This window comes from Sus scrofa, chromosome 1 (genome assembly GCF_000003025.6).
Source record: "Sus scrofa isolate TJ Tabasco breed Duroc chromosome 1, Sscrofa11.1, whole genome shotgun sequence".
In the NCBI taxonomy this organism is placed as follows: Eukaryota; Metazoa; Chordata; class Mammalia; order Artiodactyla; family Suidae; genus Sus; species Sus scrofa.
Window position 1 is genome coordinate 119,822,362 of NC_010443.5, and position 20,004 is coordinate 119,842,365.

Genomic DNA, 20,004 nt, shown 5'->3' on the forward strand with positions numbered 1-20,004 from the left:
AGATCAAGGAGGGATGAGGAGAAGAGCAAGTGGATTTGGCTGTGAGAGGGCAGCGTGGATATCAGTGGTGATGGAAATGTTCTTTATCTGCGTGTATCAGGGTCAGTTTCCTGGTTGGAATACTGTAGTTTTGCAAGATGTTAGGGGTAAGAAAAAACAGAACCGCCCAGCATGCGATTGGTGCCTCACTGTAAGAGACTAGATTGCACGGACCTATAAATTGAGACCCACTGATTTAAATGTTTTTCTTGTTCATGCCAACAGTGTGTTGTGTTGATAATCTTCAATTTTAATTGACAGAATGACTTCATATTGAAGTGTTGATTAAATTCACATGTCTGTAGGTGAATATGTGAAAGACAGATTTATCATGAAAGAGATGTTTTCTTTTTTTGGTGCTTCCAGACTGATCTTGTTTTCCACGAGGCTTTGGGGGAGTTGGTTGGTAGGGGTGGATATTAGCCCTAAGGCCATGCTCATTATACTTCTTACCTGCCTAAGTAATTAAAGTGTGGAAGTTGAGCTAGACCACCTCCAAGGTCACTCAAGCTCTAAAATTCTTGATTCTTTTTCTAGGATGAAAATGGATTGCCTCAGGATCAACAGGAGGAGGAGCCAATTCCCGAGACCAGAATAGAAGTAGAAATACCCAAAGTAAATACTGATTTAGGAAATGACTTGTACTTTGTTAAGCTGCCCAACTTTCTCAGTGTAGAGCCCAGGTAAGGGGATTAGTTAATAGTGTTTTTTAATGTGGATGGAAAACTGGTTATGGATCTCTGAAAAAATAAATCAGGTATACTTACCATAGGTAAAGTATGGACTATTGGTAAAAGAGGCTTTAATGTTGTAATTGTTTTTTGCGGTTTGATACTTTCTTGTGAATTAACAGACATCACAAGTCATCACAAGTCTTTCTGTCCAGTAGAGCCCTGAAAAAGCTGAAATTGAGAATGGTGAAATTTGCTATAGAAACTGCAAATGTCCACTGTGGCAGATCTAGAAAAGCTAATGGTTTTGGACACTTAAACAGTATTGATGAGTATTATTTTCTAAGTAACATGCAAGCTCTTGTGCAATTTTAAAAATTTTCCCTAAGCAAAATAATGTGGAAAGCTAGAGTGTGTGTGGCCTACTCTTTGGAGGACTTATATAAGAATAAAGATTTTGAATATATGGCCTTGCTCTTACTTTATTTCAAGCAACATGTATTAACACCAAATTTCAAGAAGGTGCAGTAATTTGAATACTTCCTTAAAGTTTGATGTTTGACCATTATGATTTTTAATTATTATGATTTTTTAGTATAATAGTATATATTAATAGTTATTATATAGCAGTAATACTATTCCTTACGAAATATGATTAATTTGTTTATTTTAAAAACAACTTGTAGACCTTTTGATCCTCAATATTATGAAGATGAATTTGAAGATGAGGAAATGCTGGATGAAGAAGGTCGAACCAGGTTAAAATTAAAGGTACCATTCTGTGCTTTGCTTATTTCTTTTTTTCTTTTATAAAGTAAAACCTGGGGATACTAACTTAAGGCTGGAGCTTTCAAAAATGATTTTTTATGTTTCCTGGTTGTTTTTTTTTTTTTTTCTGCACCCATGGCATGTGGAAATTTCTCGGCCAGGGCTTAAACTTGCACCATAGCAGTGACAACGCCAGATTCTTAACCTGTTGTGCCACAAGGGAACTCCTATGTTTCCTGTTTTATCAACAAATTGTCTACCTTTTCTGAATATTTTTGGGAAGAAAATACATAGTTTTTTCTCTGTAAAGTGACAACTTTTCTATCACTTTTCTCACTGTTACACTTTTTTGATACTTTAAAATACATATTAGCTACCTCCTTCAGAATAAGTTGTACTGTGATTTGGTCTACCTCTCTGTGTACTATGGGTTAAGTTCTGGCAACTTCCTACAAGGGGAAATTCTTCTGGCTCATTGATCTATGGATAAATCATATACAAAAGGAGAATTTATAACTAGTACCTAACACTTCATCATATGGCTCTCTTTGTATTTTTTCCAATGGTTCTTGTTCACTATTAGGAGAGGTTTTGTTTTTTTTTGTTTTTTTTTTTTTACTGTGCTAAATTCTTATTAATGCTTCTCTGTGACACCTTGTACTATCTGGTTACCTTTATCCAAGGAGGTCCTCTAATCCTTTAATCAAGGAGGATAGAGGCTTAATCAGACAGTTTTAGAGCTGAGTTGTAGAAAAGAACAATAAACAGTTGATCTCATGATGCTGAAACTGGAGCTATGCATTTTAGATTCTTAAATATGAAGGATTCCCTGTAAATACTTTTTTCCCAGTAGATATTGTACATGGTTTTAAAATATCAAGAAGCAGCACTCTGGCATTCTTAGAATTCAGGGACTGAACTTGTAGAAGAATTCCATCTCTTCAAGTACATAAAGAATCTTGATATGAGGTGATTTCTCTAAAAACACATGGGTTTCCAAAGCTTTTCAGTGAAATTTGACTACTTCTTCCTCTTAATGGAAATGAAGATCAAATGAGAAAATGGAGATAAACAGGGACCATTAACTTGGTCGATATCACATGATCAATAAATACAGTGGTTAGACTGGTTATTTTTTGTTTTGGTTTTTTTTTTTTTGCTGTCCTTTTCCTTGCTTCCCCACCCCCCTGTCTCCATTAGGTTATTTCATAATATTTTTCCTCAGAACATGTATATCTATTGATTTAGGGTTAGCACTGTGAATTTTTCATGCCTGATTTAGTGCTGCTGGCATTATTCTACTGCTTTTCTTCCCTATCATTTATATAAATTAATGTGATAGTTCCTTATTTATTTACTTTTTATTGATTTTTTTTTCATTTCCACCTTCTATCATGATACATCAGTGAGTGACAATATATCTACAGTTTTTTTTGTTTTTTTTTTTTTTTTCATTTTTGGCTGCCATGTGGCATATGAAGTTCCCAGGCTAGAGATGAGATCTAAGCCAAAGTTGCGCCTAAGCTGCAGCTGTGGCAGTGCAGGATCCTTAGCCCACTATGCCAGCTGGGGATCAAACCTGGATCCCAGCAACTCCCAAGATGCTGCCAATCTTGTTGCACCACAGTGGGAACTCCTATCTGCAATATTTTAAGACCATATAATACCAGACGCTAGTATAAGCATCAACATTTAGAAATAAATGTTTTATTCTAAAATCCTGGTGCTTAGAATACAAAATGTCAGTGTATAGCAGGCTGTTGTTTTTTAAAACCTTGATGTGTGATGGAAAATAACCCTGGAACCTTGGTTTCTTGAGTGATATTCTTGAAACTAGGCTGACTTTTTTTTTTTTTTTTTTTTTTTGATGGCCGTACCTGTGGCATGTGGAAGTTCCCTGCCCAGGGATTGAATCCAAGCCACAGCTGCAACAATGCTGGATTCCTTAGCCCACTGCAGTGGGCCAGGGATCAAACCCACACTTCCACAGCGACCTGAGCCACTGCAGTTGGATTCTTAACCTACTGTGCCACAGTGGGAACTCCTAGGCTGACCATTCTTAAAAGAGTCAGCTGGTGGTATAATTAATTCTTTAATGAACAAAGGACCAGGTATAGTTTATGTACCTCTATGAGGTCCTCTGGCTTTAGAAGTACTTTAGTTTGTCTTTCATCCCAGTAGGGTAAGACCTAGCAGTGTATCCTGTCATAGCATCATTATTTGAATCACTTTATAGTAGGAAGCATTTTTCAAAATGATTTTTCAGTTAATTATGGCCCATATGTGTTTTCATATTTGTATGTGGCTAACCTATTTTGTATGAGAGGGAAGGCAGGAATGGTGACAGATCATTTTCTTTTGTTTTCTTTATTAAGGAAAATTTTAAACATATACAAATACAGTGAGAATGGTATAATAAATTCTCAAGTACCCATCACTCACTTCAGTGATTGTCAGGCTGGACATCTTGTTTGATCTATGTTCTCCATACCACCTTACTCAGACTCTTTTGAAACAAATCTTAGGTATGACATCATACTTAATTCGTGAATATATATATATATATATATGTATGTATATATGTATATATTTTTTTTTTGTCTTCTGTCCTTTTTTAGGGCCACACCCACAGCATATGGAGGTTCCCAGGCTTGGGATCTAATCGAAGCTGTTGCTGCCGGCCTACACCACAGCCACAGCAATGCCAGATCCAAGCCGTGTCTGTGACCTACACCACGGCTCATGGCAATGCCGGATCCTTAACCCACTGAGCAAGGCCAGGCATCAATCCTGCAACCTCATGGTTCCTAGTCAGATTCATTTCCACTGCGCCATGACAGGAACTCCATGAATATTTTTGAGTACTTCAGTCAGCCAGCTTCATAGTTGTTTATTTAGTGAGGAATATAGAAGGAAGAGGGAAAAACTGGAAGGAAATCATTTGCAAAGGCAGCTACAAGTAGCAGAGAAGATCCAGAAAAATCTGACTGGGAGTGAGAGCAGCTGCTTTTTAGGGCTGGTGGTAAGGACATAGGCATAGGAAATCTTGAGCTTAGACCTGTCAATTTTCAAAAGGTTGGCTTTTCTTTGATACCATCTTAATTCACATTTTGTGTATCCCTGTGAGTGTATCCTTTTTTAAATTCTTTATTGTCACTTTAGTGGGTTTCCAGGGTGCAACAGGGATAAACTACATGCATTTAGGCATTCCATATGTGGCTCAGCAGTAATGAACCTGACTAGTTAGTATCCGTGAGGACGTGGGTTCGATCCCTGGCCTCGCTCAGTGGGTCAAGGATCCAACATTGCCCTGAGCTGTGGTATAGGTCACGGACGTGGCTTGGATCCTATGTTGCTGTGGATGTGGTATAGGCTGGCAGCTGCAGCTCCAATTTGACCCCTAGCCCAGACCGCAAGTGCAGCCCTAAAAAGAAAGAAAAAAAATTTTTTAAAGAATAAACTATGTGCATTTAGTATGCTCTGTTTTCCCAGAAGTCCCATTGAGTTTTTCATTTCAGTAACAGTGATTTTCATTTTGGAAAGCCTTTGAGTATTTTTCAAATCTTCCTGGTATTTCTCCCTCCCCTGCCCATTGCCCCATAAATTTAAGGTAAAGTTAGACTGTAAAAACCTACTCAAACCTAAGTTTTTTTTTTCATTAGTTGCTGTTTTTTTCCTTACTTGTATGCGGGGAACTTCCCTACCTCCCTAGGCCAGTAGGCAGAATTTTTTGGTCCCATTTTTATTGAGATTTTAGCTCTGTGAGAGAACCTGCTTTTATAGAGAGTTTTAATTCTAAATTGCTCTCTCATTTGGCTTCAAGCTTTATTTCTTGTCCTTCTAACTCTTACTGTGTCTTAAAAGTTGTAGAGGCTACTACAGATTGAGCATCTGCTCAGTGCTCTGGCCCTGGGCTCCCTCTGTGGTTCTAGCACTAGGAGCTCAGAAATGCATTTAAGCATTATTTTTCTTCCTGTTGTTATTTTATCCAACATCTCTATGTGATTAAAATAAGAGGATTTCAGTGTCTGTTTTTCTGTCATTATCTTTGCATGCTTATTTTATGATTATGTGTTCCTTGAGGAGAGGAGAAGCACAAACTACAGTGTTCTAAAGCACTCATGTTTTAAAACAGGTGGAAAATACTATAAGATGGAGGATACGCCGAGATGAAGAAGGAAATGAAATTAAAGAAAGCAATGCTCGAATAGTCAAGTGGTCAGATGGAAGGTGAGCACAAATGCCTGAAGAGTGTGGAAATTACCCAAAATGTGGCTGTGAGGGATCCAGTTTTAGAATAAGACCTTATTTGTGGTACACCTCTTATTAAAGAATTTCCATGGTTTAGCCCCTTAAATAGCGTAGAAATCCTGAGAGAAATATAGGTAGTTGCGGGCCATACAGGCTGGTGGGAGAAATTACAAGTAGACTGGAAATGTCATCATCCTCTTTGGCTACAGCATAGTAGTCCGGAAGAGGTAGTCCAACACCCCTCCCCACTGTGTGCTACTGACGACACGTTGACACTTTAGTAAAACTGCCCTTCCTAGTGGCTGAGTCACAGCACTTTTCTACTTCTAAACATAAGCTTACAGCATGTTTTATTTCTGTGTAGGTCATTTTCCACATCATGTCTTGATCTTTTCTTCCTTCTGAATTCTGAGTAAGGGGAGCAAGCAGCATCTGAATCACATTTTTTTTTTTTTTTTTTTTGTCTTTTGTCTTTTGTTGTTGTTGTTGTTGTTGCTATTTCTTGGGCCGCTCCCGCGGCATATGGAGGTTCCCAGGCTAGAGGTCTAATCGGAGCTGTAGCCACTGGCCTACGCCAGAGCCACAGCAATGCGGGATCCGAGCCGCGTCTGCAACCTACACCACAGCTCACGGCAACGCCGGATCGTTAACCCACTGAGCAAGGGCAGGGACCGAACCCGCAACCTCATGGTTCCTCGTCGGATTCGTTAACCACTGCGCCACGACGGGAACTCCATGAATCACATTTTAAGTAAAGTAAAATGATAGAATGAAAGCTTTATGACTAACATGTCAAGTGTTCCTTTTTTTCAGCATGTCCCTGCATTTAGGCAATGAGGTGTTTGATGTTTACAAGGCTCCACTGCAGGGTGATCACAACCACCTTTTTATAAGACAAGGTACTGGTCTACAGGGACAAGCCGTCTTTAAAACCAAACTCACATTCAGGTAACAGTTCTCATCAACCTACTCCTTGTTATAGAAAAAGCAGTAAAATATAAATGTTGTTCAAAATGCCTCACTCTTGAGTGGCATAACCTTATGGTATAGTTCACTGAAGACCAAAATCTGGTTCAGCATTTCGGCAAGCACACTAAAAGTTGCTGTTTCACAGGGAACCAGGTCATGCTAACCAAACTTCCAAGAGACTGTTATGTTAACCAGAATGTCAGTTTATTAATTCCAGTGATTACTATAACTGCCAAGAAATCTAAGAATACTTGCTGGTCAGAGTGCCTTTCTTTTTAGTAAAACTGACTTGAGAGACTAACTCATAATTAGAGGTTGTTAGTATGCATGCGATCAGAGGAAAGGCTGTGTACGTGGGTATGCAGGCTGAGGTCATTTTGCTCTTTAGGCTCTGCATCCATCACCACTCCAGGGGTGTGGTCCCCAAGTAGCCCAAGATACTCAGCTCAGGTGGAGAGAGCATTCCCCTTCTCTAGACATTGGAGGCAGTGCAATGAAACGCTCATGTTTTTCTTTTTTTGATTCTAAGCAAACCATCCTCTTTGAGTAATGCTTGCCCTTGGAAAGGGCACAATGTTCCTGTAGTTTTGTTTTATTTTGTTTTGTTTTTCAGGGCCACAGGTGTGGCATATGGAAGTTCCCAGGCTAGGGGTTGAATCAGAGCTGTAGCTGCTGTTTCCTACCCCACAGCAACAGCAACACAGGATCTGAGCCACGTCTGTGACATACACCACAACTTATGGCAACGCTGGATCCTTAACCCACTGAGTGAGGCCAGGGATTGAACCTGCATCCTCATGGATACTAGTTGGTTCATCACTGCTGAGCCATGGTAGGAACTCCAAAGGCACGATATTCTTAGTAATGACTTAGATTTTTGAGAATTGTAATGGTCAAGATTATAGGCTTTGGGTTCCAGTAGACCTGTATCTGAGTCCCACTTCCAGTTGCATGACCTTGTGCAACTTTCTCAACTTTTCTTTGCCTCAGTTTTCTAATATTTAAAATGTAATAATTATAGAGGAGTTGTGACAATGAAATCATATAACATGTAATACAAAAGCTCGTGGTTGGCACTTATTCAGTAAATGCAGCTTGAGTCCATCCGTTTGCTGCTTTAGAGGGTGATCATGCTGTGCAGGCCTTTTTTACTCCAGCTTTCTATATTTCACTTCAAAGAATGTTTGAGTAAATGAATGAAGGCAGTTTGGAATCCCCACCTGGTATATTGTTTTGTACCCCTTCCTATTTTTCCTAGAAATAGAAAATGGCCCCTGAACTCCTTTTTTTGTGAATTTGATATGACTGGCTTACAATTGTATTTGGAATTACTGAGGTATTTTTGTTCATTTCCTGCAGACCTCACTCTACAGACAGTGCCACACATAGAAAGATGACCCTGTCACTTGCAGATAGATGTTCAAAGACACAGAAGATTAGAATCTTACCAATGGCTGGTCGTGATCCTGAATGTCAACGCACAGAAATGATTAAGGTATGTTGCCTGAGCTTTACCCTGGGATTTTGTTCTGTTAAGGATAGCATTTCCAGAGTTCCTATTGTGGCTCAGCAGAAACGAACCCAACTGGTTCACATAAAGATGAGGGTTTGATCCCTGGCCTCGCTCAGTGGGTTAAGGATCTGCTGCTGCTGTGAGCTGTGGTATAGATCGCAGACATGGCTCAGATCCCCATTGCTGTCTGTGTCTGTGGCTGTGGCTGCAGCTGTGGTATAGCTCGGCAGCTACAGTTCCAATTTGAAGCCTGCGAACTTCATATGCTGCAGGTGTGGCCCTAAAAAGTAAAAAAAAAAAAAGTTAAAAAAAAAGAATAGCATTTCCAAGAACGTTGTTCATCATCTTGTGTTGACCCACCTTTTCCTTCCAGCTGGTAGGACGGAGCTGGATTCATTTCCTAAGCATTTGGCAAATGGGTGATACAGCAGTGGTCCTAAAACAAACACTGGCTCAGGTTCTCTCCCACCAGATCCTGAGAGTTCAGCAAACTGGTGACTGAAAGAATTTTAACTTTCACAAATAGTTTCAAGATGATTAAATCATCTATATCTACTTTAGAGTCCATGTCAAAAATCAGTGGAAATGCTAGAGATTTAGTCTAAGTAGAATATAAATAGATCAGAAATTCAAATAGGAGAGTGCCTAAAGGAGAGTCAGGGAAAGAATAACTTGTGGTTTTTAAGGACAGTATATAACATTCTACCTGGTAGATTTTCAAATTTGATTTAAATGTCAGTTAGACATAAACTCATGTCTGGGGCATTGTCTATAAATGATGGAGTGTGTGGCTTGGATTGATACCTTTGGCCTTCTGTGAAGCACTTGCTCTGAGAAGCTGAGCAGTGGTACAGTCTCATTCTCTCTGATCCCTGCTATATCCTGGCCACTGCCTTGCTTGGATTTAATTCCTTACTGCTACAGGGCTTGGTGAGGCTAAGACATTTGGGTTGCCTCAGGGCCTTTCTTTCTGTCTTTCTAGGGCCTCACCCACGGCATATGGAGGTTCCCAGGCTAGGGGTCTAATTGGAGCTGTAGCCACCAGCCTACAGCACAGCCACAGCAACACAGGATCCGAGCCACATCTTCGACCTACACCACAGCTCACAGCAATGCCGGATCCTTAACCCACTGAGCGGGGCCAGGGATCGAACCCACAACCTCATGGTTCCTAGTCGGAATTGTTAACTACTAAGCCAGGACGGGGACAACCTCAGGGCCTTTCTTAGTAATCTTTCAGCTGAAGGTTTACATCTGAGGCCCTGCTTTTTACTTACAAGTCACGTTAATTACATCAGATTCAGTAGCAGCCCCTAACCCAGTAGTGTGTGGGGGCTTTGGCTTTGGAGTCTGACTTCTTGCCCCATTTCCCTACCTTTTCTCCTGAAAGTAGGGAAGCTAGATGTACCTACAGACCCCAGGACCACCTTGAGAGATGCCCCACGCCCTCTTTCACTTCCCCAGCTTCTGTGGAAACACACAAGGAATCAGCTAATTTGTTCTTAATCCCTGTTCTACTGACAGTGATTTTTACTCTGTACTCAGTACAACCACACACTACTTAATGAAACAGTGTCTAACAGCACAATTAAAATTGTATGCAGTAATACAAAACAAGCAAATGAGGAATCAAAACAATGCCAAAATATCCCAGATCTCTCATACCCTGGCCCTGCCTTGTGAACTCTTTTGTGCAGAAAGCCAGGCAGATGGAAGGGAATGAAGGCTCTACTTGGGGACTTGGGGATGTTCCCCTACCAGCACCTCCCTGTCCTACCCTCAGGAGCTGTGCGAGGGGCCCAGACAGGACTATCTGGGCCCCGTGCAGTCTGGTGGAGCCTGGGCAAGTCAGGGGTCTGTCTCAGGTGAAGAGACACTGCCTCCCTCTTGCACCCCCTGGGTCTGGATGAGCTTCCGCAGGCCCGCTGCTGCTCTCTGGGCTCTGCCTGGCAGCACAAGGGACACTGCAGCTCTCAAGGCCATGCCTGTGCTACTTTTGACAGGGTGAGTACTGTGAGGGAGGCTTTCATTTCACCCTTGTGTTGTCTTCATGCCCGGGAACCAAACAAGATGATGACCTGTGTGGTAGCAGAGCTGTGACTTGGAGAGAACTGCCCCCTGAGGACATAGATGTTATCCTGGGGGAGGCCTTTACATGTTCTCTAGAGTAAAGTAGCTTCAAGTGGGTACTTGGCTAGTGCATTTTTTTTTTTTTTTTTTTTTAAGTTCAGCTGTTTATTTGCTTCTTTACAGAAAGAAGAAGAACGTTTGCGGGCTTCTATTCGTAGGGAGTCTCAGCAGCGCCGAATGAGAGAGAAACAGCACCAGCGGGGGCTGAGCGCTAGTTACCTAGAACCTGATCGATATGATGAGGAGGAGGAAGGCGAGGAGTCCATCAGCTTGGCTGCCATTAAAAACCGATACAAAGGGGGCATTCGAGGTGAGTTTGTGCAGAAGTTAAATTTCACCATTTTGAGGTCCAGGATTTTATCTTTGCATTTGACTTACTCTTAATGCCCAGTCACCACACATTTTAGTTGTAAAGAACCAACGTGAATGAGTGAGACATTTCAGGGTCTAAATGGCAAGTCACTGTGGTATCCATTCACATCAGCCAGAAAGGGTTGAGGCTGCTTGTGCTTCTCTTTCAGACTTGTCCTCAAGCTTTTGCTTTCTGGTTTGAAAGTCTGCCAATTATATTTTGAATTTTTCTCAGCTTTTTTTTTTTTTATTACTAATTAGAAACCAAGAAGTTCAGTTTTTCAGAGAATACATGTGTTTTCTTTCACAGTTATCCTGGGCACATTCCCTTCTTTCATAAGTACCAGTAATTTATAATGGTTAACATTTATTCGGGATAACTCAAGTCAAAACACATGTCCTGTTTGATCTTCAGAACAGTGTTGGGATTCAGTTACTGTTATTATTTTGTTTTGTTTTGTTTTTTTCCATTTTTTTTATTACTCAAATGAATTTATCACATCTGTAGTTGTATAATGATCATAACAATCTGATTTCACAGGATTTCCATCCCAAAGCCGAAGCACATCCCCTCACCCCCCAAACTGTCTCCTCTGGAGACCATAAGTTTTTCAATGTCTGTGAGTCAGCATCTGTTCTGCAAAGAAGTTCAGTCTGTCCTTTTTTCAGATTCCACATGTCAGTGAAAGCATTTGATGTTGGTGTCTCATTGTCTGACTAACTTCACTTAGCATGATAATTTTTAGGTCTACCGATGTTGCTGCAAATGCCCTTATTTCTTTCTTTTTAATGGCTGACTAGTATTCCATTATGTACATGTACCACATCTTCTTGATCCACTCCTCTGTCAATGGACATTTAGGTTGTTTCCATGTCTTGGCTATTGTATGTAGTGCTGCAGTGAACATTGGAGTACATGTGTCTTTTTGAGTCATGGTTTTCTCTGGATAGATGTCCAGGAATGGGATTGCTGGATCAAATGATAGTTCTATTTTTAGTTTTCTGAGGAATCTCCATACTGTTTTCCCGCAGTGGTTGCACCAACTTACAATCCCACCAATAGTGTAATAGGGTTCCTTTTTCTCCACACCCTTTCTATCGTTTATTGTTTGTAGATTTTTTGATGATGGCCTGGTTGGTGTAAGGTGGTACCTCGTAGTGGTTTTGATTTGCATTTCTCTAATGATGAGTGATGTTGAACATATTTCCATGTGTTTTTTGGCCATCTGTATGTCTTCTTTGGAGAATTGTCTGTTTAGATCTTCTGCCCATTTTTTGATTGGGTTGTTTTTTTTTTTTTTGGTATTGAGCAGTAGGAGGTGTTGATAAATTTTGGAGATGAATCCCTTGTCAATCACTTCATTTGCAAATATTTTCTCCCATTCTGTGGGTTGTCTTTTTGTTTTGTTTAGGGTTTCCTTTGCTGTTTCCTGTGCAGAAACTTTGAAGTTTAATTAAGTCCCATTTGTTTATTTTTGTTTTTATTGTCATTATTCTAGGAGGTGGATCTGAGAAGATATTGCTATGGTTTATGTCAGAGGTGTTTGCCTATGTTTTCTTCTAAGAGTTTTATAGTATCTGGTCTTATATCTAGGTCTTTAATCCATTTTGAGTTTATTTTTGTATATGATGTTAAGAAATGTTTTAATTTCATTCTTTTTCATGTAGCTGTCCAATTCTCCCAGAACCACTTATTGAACAGGCTGTCTTTTCTGCATTGTATATTCTTGCCTCCTTTGTCATAGATGAGTTGACTGTAGGTGTATGTGCTTAATTCTGGGCATTCTATCCCGTTCCACTGATCTCTATTTCTGTCTTTGTGCCAGTATATATGGTTTTGATGACTGTAGCTTTGTAGTATAGTCTGAGGTCAGGGAACCTGATTCCTCCAGCTCCACTTTTCTTCCCCTGGTTGTTTTTTATTTGTTTGTTTGTTCGTTTATGGTTTCCTTTGTTTTGTAAAAGCTTGTAAGTTTGATTAGGTCCTGTTTATTTTTATTTTTTTTTTTATTTCTATTGCCTTGGGAGACCTAAGAAGACATTTGTATGATTTATTTCAGATAGTGTTTTTCCAGATCACTGTCTTTTTAAAGTCATTCACAAATCTTCCTCCTTTTTTTTTTTTTCAGAGGAACGGGCCAGAATCTATTCATCAGACAGTGATGAGGGATCAGAAGAAGATAAGGCTCAAAGATTACTCAAAGCAAAGAAACTCACCAGTGATGAGGTAAAACCAAATTTATTCAGTTTTAGAGGTTCATCCTATACCCACAGGTCAGTTCCTTGCATGAAGAGGACCTCATAGCCCAGGATCAGAGACATATGCCTACATGCTTCACTGAAGTTCAGTGAGATAAATCTAGTAACAGGACTGGGAGTGGCTCAGAGGAGGTCTGATCCCTCTGCTCAGAGAAGGAGCACTCTTGCTGGGTGTTGGAAGAAGAATGCTAGCTTACAGTAATAAGCCAGGGTGGGCATGCCAGGTATATGGAAAGGCCAGTGAGAAGACATGTGTCCCTGCAATACCAAGGCTCCACTAGAGAACTAGAAATCATTAGTGTGGGTAGATCAGAACCTGTAACTCATTTATTTCTTTCTTTTCAATTTTTTTTTTAATTACAGAAATAGTAATAGTAGAAAGATCTGTTTTCTTTTTATTTAGATGAACTAGTATTTTAAATAGTATTGAGTGATTCAGTAAAATAAATTTCCATGTATTACTGAAATAATGACATTTCAAAAGAATTTTAACTTCTTCTTTTTTTTTTTTTTTTTTTTTTTTTGTCTTTTTGCTATTTCTTGGGCTGCTCCTGTGGCATATGGAGGTTCCCAGGCTAGGGGTCGAATTGGAGCTGTAGCCACCGGCATACACCAGAGTGACAGCAGCAAGGGATCCGAACCGTGTCTGCAACCTACACCACAGCTCATGACAATGCCAGATCTTTAACCCACTGAGCGAGGCCAGGGATTGAACCCACCACCTCATGGTTCCTAGTCGGATTTGTTAACCACTAAGCCACGGCGGGAACTCCTTAACTTCTATTTTTAACAGTGTCTTTTTCAAATTATAAGAGTACAGGTGCTGAGAAATTTTAAGTCTTTTTTCAAGAAATAATGGACATATAACATTATATAACTTCATATTAATTTCAGGTGTACGACACAATTATTTGATCAATATATGTGTATATTATTGGAAAATGATCACCACAGTAGTCTGATTGACATTCATCACTGCAGTAGTTATTTTTTTCTTGTGATGACAAGTTTTAAGATCTCTGCTTTTAGCAACTTTAAACTGTACAATACAGTATTATTAACTGTAGTCAGCATGCTGTATGTTACATCCCCATGACTTATTTATTTGTCTTTTTAGATTATTTTAATTTTTCTGTGGTATGTATTTTGTATTTTTATTTTTCTGACTGGGATTTGTTAGACTTTCTGAATCTGTAGATTGGTATCTTTCATCAGTTGTGAAAATTTCTCAGCCATCAATTCTTCATATATTATTTCTGTACCATTCTGTCTCTCCTTTTTTCATGAAACTGATTAGATGCATATTATTCCTTCTCACTTTATCCTCCATGACTCTCAGTCCGTCTTTTATATTTTCCATGTCTTTATCTCTCTTCATTCTAGGATAGTTCTTCAGATCCTTGTTCACTGCTTCTTTCTTCTAACATGTTGTTAATCTCTTTTGCTGTATTCTTACTTTGTTTTTTATCTCTAGAGGTTTAGTTTCTTTTTCAAATTGGTCATTTAAAAAAATCCTGCTCCTAACTCGTATTTTTCAATTTCTTCTTTTTATGTCCTTAAATACTTTAAACCTACATGTATGGTCTTTTATGTCTGATAATTCCAGTGTCTAAAGTCTTTATATGTACGATTTTACCACCTGTTACTTCTGCCAGCCCTATTTCATGATGACTTATTTCTCCATGTGTTCTGTGAGTAAATGATTGATTTATTTAGCTCAGATCAATGGGAATTTTTGTGAACTAGTTTGGTAGATTCCTCCAAAGATAATATGTATTTGCTTCTTCCAGATACCTTGGGCATCTGCCACCTAGGACCACTTTAAATTATATTCTTGGAATAAGGTCTTTTTAGTTTTACTGGAAGTATGAGTGCTGGCCTTTGGGTTTTTGTTTTGTTTTGTTTTTTAGGGCCGTACCCACGGCATATGGAGGTTCCCAGGCTAGGGGTCTGATCAGAGCCACAGCTGCTGGGCTACACCACAGCCAAGGCAACACCAGATCCAACCCGCATCTGTGACCTACACCACAGCTCATGGCAATGTTGGATCCTTGACCCACTGAGCGAGGCCAGTGATCGAACTCATAACCTCATGGTTCCTAGTGGGATTTGTTTCCAGCGCACCATGATGGGAACTCCACTGGCTTTTGGGTTTAAATTTTCCTAGAAATTTTTAGTTTTTGTCTTATCCCCTGTTAATTAGTTCTAATGTTTGAGATTAGAAATTATCCTATTGGGGTTCCTATTGTGGCTCAGCAGGTTAAGAACCTGACTGGTATCCATGAGGATGCATGTTCGATCCCTGGCCTTGCTCAGAGGGTTAAGGGTCTAGCATTACCACAAGCTGCAATGTAGGTTGCAGATACAGCTCGGATCTGGCTTTGCTGAGGCTGTGGCATAGGCTGGCAGTTGCAGCTCTAATTTGACCCCTAGCCTGGGAACTTCCATATGCTGTAGGTGTGGCCCTAAAAAAAAGCAGGGGGTTGGGGAGGCATTTATCCTTGTAGGTGTTTGGAACAGAGATTCGCAGATTACATCCCACTGACCTATTTTCTGACCTGCCACCTATTTTATCAGATAAAGTGTTGTTTTTTTTTTTTTTTTTTTTTGAATCTACCCCCTGGTTATTCATTTTATGTATTTGTCTATGGATGTTTTCCTTCTTCAGTGACAGAGTTGATTAGTTGCAACAGAAACCTTATGTCTTATAAATCCTAAGACATTTATTATCAGGCCCTTTACCAAAAGGGTTTACTGACCCCCACCTCAGAGAAATGAGCCTGGGCTTTTTTCTAACTCACCTTAACACTAACATATGCAGTCCTTTGTGGTCTGCTATTAATCTGTTCCACTTGGCCTTTGTCTCCTGTCCTCAGTATCCTGCAAAGCATAAAAACCAAAGCTCATGTTCATAACAGTTTGGTAAAGGTCTTCAAGGAGAAAGTCTGCTTTAGTGCTCTGCCTTATCTCTCTGGTTTCTTACTTTTGCTTAATTTTTGGCCTCTGATTATACCTTCATTTCATGCCATTGCATTGGTTTGTTTACATTTTTTTCATCGTTGTTATTTTCAGGGAGGGTTATTCAAAGTATTGTCCTGCCATGTTGCAGGAACATTGTTGTGTTCCTTTTATTCATGATTTTAATGTATTTTGATCATTTTGACCTTCTGCGAACTGAGTTTCTGTGAGCTTTTCTCATGTGAAAACGAATTTTGTTTTTGCATTATTGTTTGTTAGAACATCTAATATTCCCTAGTTTTTTTGTGGGCAGTGGCTTGCTAGGAAGATAACTAGACAAAAATTGTTAAATTATTCTAGAACAGATTTGTTTTAAATTAGATGGGAAACATCTTAATGATGCATTTATAGTGTGTTGAACTATTGGCAAACATGAATCCTCATCTAAGCAGATGGTATTTTATTTCTTGGCAAGCAGAAACTATGAATGAAAATTGATAAGTGCCATGGACTCCTGTTTACTCCTAGTCTCAGAAATGAGAATTCTAAATGTGATCCACCAAATAGCCTTCTTCTAGACTGGGCAACTGCAAACCTATACCAGCCTGACTTAAAAATGTCTCTTGCAAATGCCTCCTCACTACCCTCTACCTTTCTCACCCAAATACTCTCTGTGCCTCCTTTCCTGACAAAGAGATATTACTTCAACCTGGACCTCCCAACCCCCCAACCCCTGCCTCTGCTGCCCCCACTGTCCCCTTTGCCACAGTTTGAGTCCTGGTGTGGGTTACAGTGGGAGAGAGGAGGAAAGGGATTATACATGCTCTAGGTCCCTCCTCTTATTTGTGCACCAACCCCCAACCACACGCCATGAGCCTAGGTATTCCTCTGAGGTGACGGCAAGTTTTCAGACCCTGAGTTCCCCATACCAGAGGACCACCGTTGTCATCCAAGCATTCCTTGATATGGAGTCAAAGGGCCTGGGTCAGGATTAGAATGAACTGGATTACTGCATCTTGGCCTGAAATGGTAGATCGAGTCATCTCACATTTCCAAATCTGTTTCCTCATCTCTTCTGTGGGATTTATCCTCACTGTCTTGTAGTGTTGTTGTTTTATAGTTTCCCTCCCTCAGCAGTGTCTAAGTTGCAAAAAACTTCGACTTTATTTATTTATTTATTTATTTTGTCTTTTCTAGGGCCACTCCTGCGGCATATGGAGGTTCCCAGGCTAGGGGTCGAATCGGAGCTGTAGCCGCCGGCCTACGCCAGAGCCACAGCAACGCGGGATCTGAGCCACATCTGCGACCTACACCACAGCTCACGGCAATGCTGGATCCTTAACCCACTGAGCAAGGGCAGGGATCGAACCCGCAAGCTCATGGTTCCTAGTCGTATTCGTTAACCACTGCGCCATGACAGGAACTCCCCTAGACATTATTTTTGTAAGCAGTGAAAACTTTAGAAAGCCTAAACCTCTCCAGAAGTAGAGGAGAAACTGGAAGAGGGAAAGACCCCTGTGGAAAGGAACATACGGACAGTAGGAAGGAAGGGCATTATGGCCAGGCCTTAGCTTTCTTGCGTGAAAGAGGTGACATGCTGAGGACTACCTCCAGTGAACATGGTGCTGGTGATGTTTCTTCTGCTAGTCTCTCTGCCTCCCCTCCACCCCACCCCAGCTCTGCCTCATGCAACCTCTGTTTCTCCCTTAGCAACCCTGCCTTACCTGTCAGTCTCGCTATTTATGGAGCCATCAGCAACTTGAAACCAGCATGGCTCAGCATCCCCTCCAGTGTGTGGTTTTCCCACGGTTGGGATTCTGAATGTGTTTCCTAGAAGCCTTGACAACTCTTCCTATTGGTCTCTTATACTTTAGAAAAACCTTCTTAATGTATATTCTTAGGTATATTTTGGGTTAAATAAACTCTGGAACTGGTTTATGAGTTTTAGTTTTAAAAATAAATTGTTGGAGGGCAGCTCCATCGTAACTGTGGGCTGCCTGTTCCTGTGTCTCTAGGGACCTGAATTCATGGCTATGTTAGCAAGCCTTATCGTCTAACATGAGTGTTTTTTTGTCATTTGTTGCATTTACATGGCATAGGGATTTATTCCAGCTATGTTCAGTCAGGCATAATCTCATGTCCCTAATTTCACAAAATGAGGTCTCTTGAAGGTTGTCACTCACTTTCTAAGTCCTGGGAATAGCAGGCCTGGTGCCTTTGCTGTTCTTTACTATACTTGCCTTGGCTGCCAGGGAAGTCAGTCCTAGAAGGATTTTTCAAAGCAGAATTCCACAGTGTCTTACCCCAGGCAGTGGATTAGAACTGGTGCTGATTCAACTTCTCTTTCAGAGCTTTGACCTGGCTCCTGACCTCCCAGCTGTTGGGCCCTATTTAGGGTCCTTTAGGGCAGGCTCTACCACCTTTTAGAAGTACCCTGCCAGTTCTTTATTCAGTCAAATTTAAACCTATTAAAGAATTTAGAGCTGAAGAGACCACATACACTGAAGTTTACCTGGGGAAGGTTGCCACCGTCAGGCTTGCATGCAAAGTGTTCAAGATAAGATTCTTCAGGTGAAAATAAATGAAGAGATAAGTGGTGGTAAGAGTCAATGTGCTCTTTGCCCATGCAGACTTGGGGTTGCGGGGGAAGTATCTGGGTTTGTTCCAAGTTGGGGAGTAGGAAGGAGACTTGTCACAGCTTGGGGGCAGGATCCATCCTCCTGTCTTACTGTTGCGGTAACTTACTGCTGCCAGCTAGGACGTAAGTGTAGGAGGACTTCTGGATCTCTTCCTCTGGATTCATAACTTTCACCTTTGAATTTGCCAGTGGCTTCAGATCTGTGGGAAGACATTTGGGCCCATAAGGAAGGAAACAAGTGTCAGATGATATCATGTTCCTCAAAGGGCCAGGCATAGGGCCCCTCAGAAAAAGTGGCTATGTCAGTTTGTACCCTGCATCCTGGGCAGGGTGGTAAGCTGCCTGTCCTTCCCCATCTTGGACCTTGAAACCATTTGTTCCCCCTGTTTAGTTTTTGGTGAGAAGTCAAATTAAGACAATATTGGATTGTCATATTTAGTATCATTTCATTTTAATTAATATTTTATATTATTTAGATGTTGATATGTTTTAATTCTATCTGTAAAATTGTTTTTAGATAACTTCCTGAATTTTTTTTCTATTGGAATGTTACACAACATGTTTTAAGCAATGGAAACTTGTGTATGAGGCCTTTAATTTCTTTAAATATGTATTTTTTCAAATGTAAAAAAGCTATTCCAGCAGAAATTGACAGAACAATATAAATCAACTTTAATAAAAAATTTTTAAATAATTAAAAAATCTTTTTTAGTTTATCCAAAGCAAGAAATTGTTATTGTAAAAAACTGAGTCTTTAAAATACAGAATCTTAAATAATGAAGGGCTGAAATGCTCAGGAAGTGGAGAAAAAAGCTTAAGTAAATACCTGATCAGAAACAGTGGTTATATAGGCTAACTTCTTGGGCTGAGTTCTCACCCTTCCCAGGGCAGATCCTGTTTCCACTTCCTGCAGGCCCCTCTCAATATACGACAGCTTCTTCCCTGTGCGATGGATCATCGTTCCTTAACTCTCCCTCTTGGTCCCGAAGTTGGGTTTTAGGGTTAGTTTGTAATTACTCTGTAGAGTCATTTTTGAACACCTCTTGTACTTGTAGATTTGGAAACTTGCCATGTCCTTAACCACTGATTTTATTCGGCTGGTAGATGTTCTTATTCAAACTCTAATGTTATTTTGGTTTTGCATAGAGTCATTCAGCTCTTCTCTGTGAACTTCTGGATTTTTAAAAATTTTTATCTGTTTAGGAAGGTGAACCTTCTGGAAAAAGAAAAGCAGAAGACGATGATAAAGCAAATAAAAAGCACAAGAAATATGTGATCAGTGATGAAGAAGAAGAAGATGATGATTGAAATATAAAATATGAAAACTATATATTGTACAGTTTGTTTTGTAAATGTAAACATGAGTTATTTTGATTGAAATTAATTGGTCTGCTTTTGTGTAATTTTAATTGTAATAAAAAACTTTAAAAAGCAAGTTTCTCTTCAAGATATTGACT

The 20,004-nt window shown here is 40.0% G+C and overlaps 1 protein-coding gene across 2 annotated transcripts in view; it reads left to right on the forward strand.

Annotated features, from left to right (window-relative positions):
- LEO1 (LEO1 homolog, Paf1/RNA polymerase II complex component) overlaps window positions 1–19,982 on the forward strand; it is a 37,352-nt gene extending 17,370 nt beyond the window's left edge. Inside the window, exons 5-12 of one of the 2 annotated variants that reach the window (XM_003121504.4) lie at window positions 577–722; window positions 1,397–1,481; window positions 5,614–5,708; window positions 6,543–6,677; window positions 8,058–8,193; window positions 10,465–10,651; window positions 12,822–12,919; window positions 19,751–19,982. In XM_003121504.4, the coding sequence (XP_003121552.1) occupies window positions 577–722; window positions 1,397–1,481; window positions 5,614–5,708; window positions 6,543–6,677; window positions 8,058–8,193; window positions 10,465–10,651; window positions 12,822–12,919; window positions 19,751–19,855 (987 nt within the window). In that variant the 3' untranslated portion in view covers window positions 19,856–19,982. The remainder of the gene's footprint in view (window positions 1–576; window positions 723–1,396; window positions 1,482–5,613; window positions 5,709–6,542; window positions 6,678–8,057; window positions 8,194–10,464; window positions 10,652–12,821; window positions 12,920–19,750) is intronic. The other variant, XM_021095347.1, reaches the window with a different exon arrangement.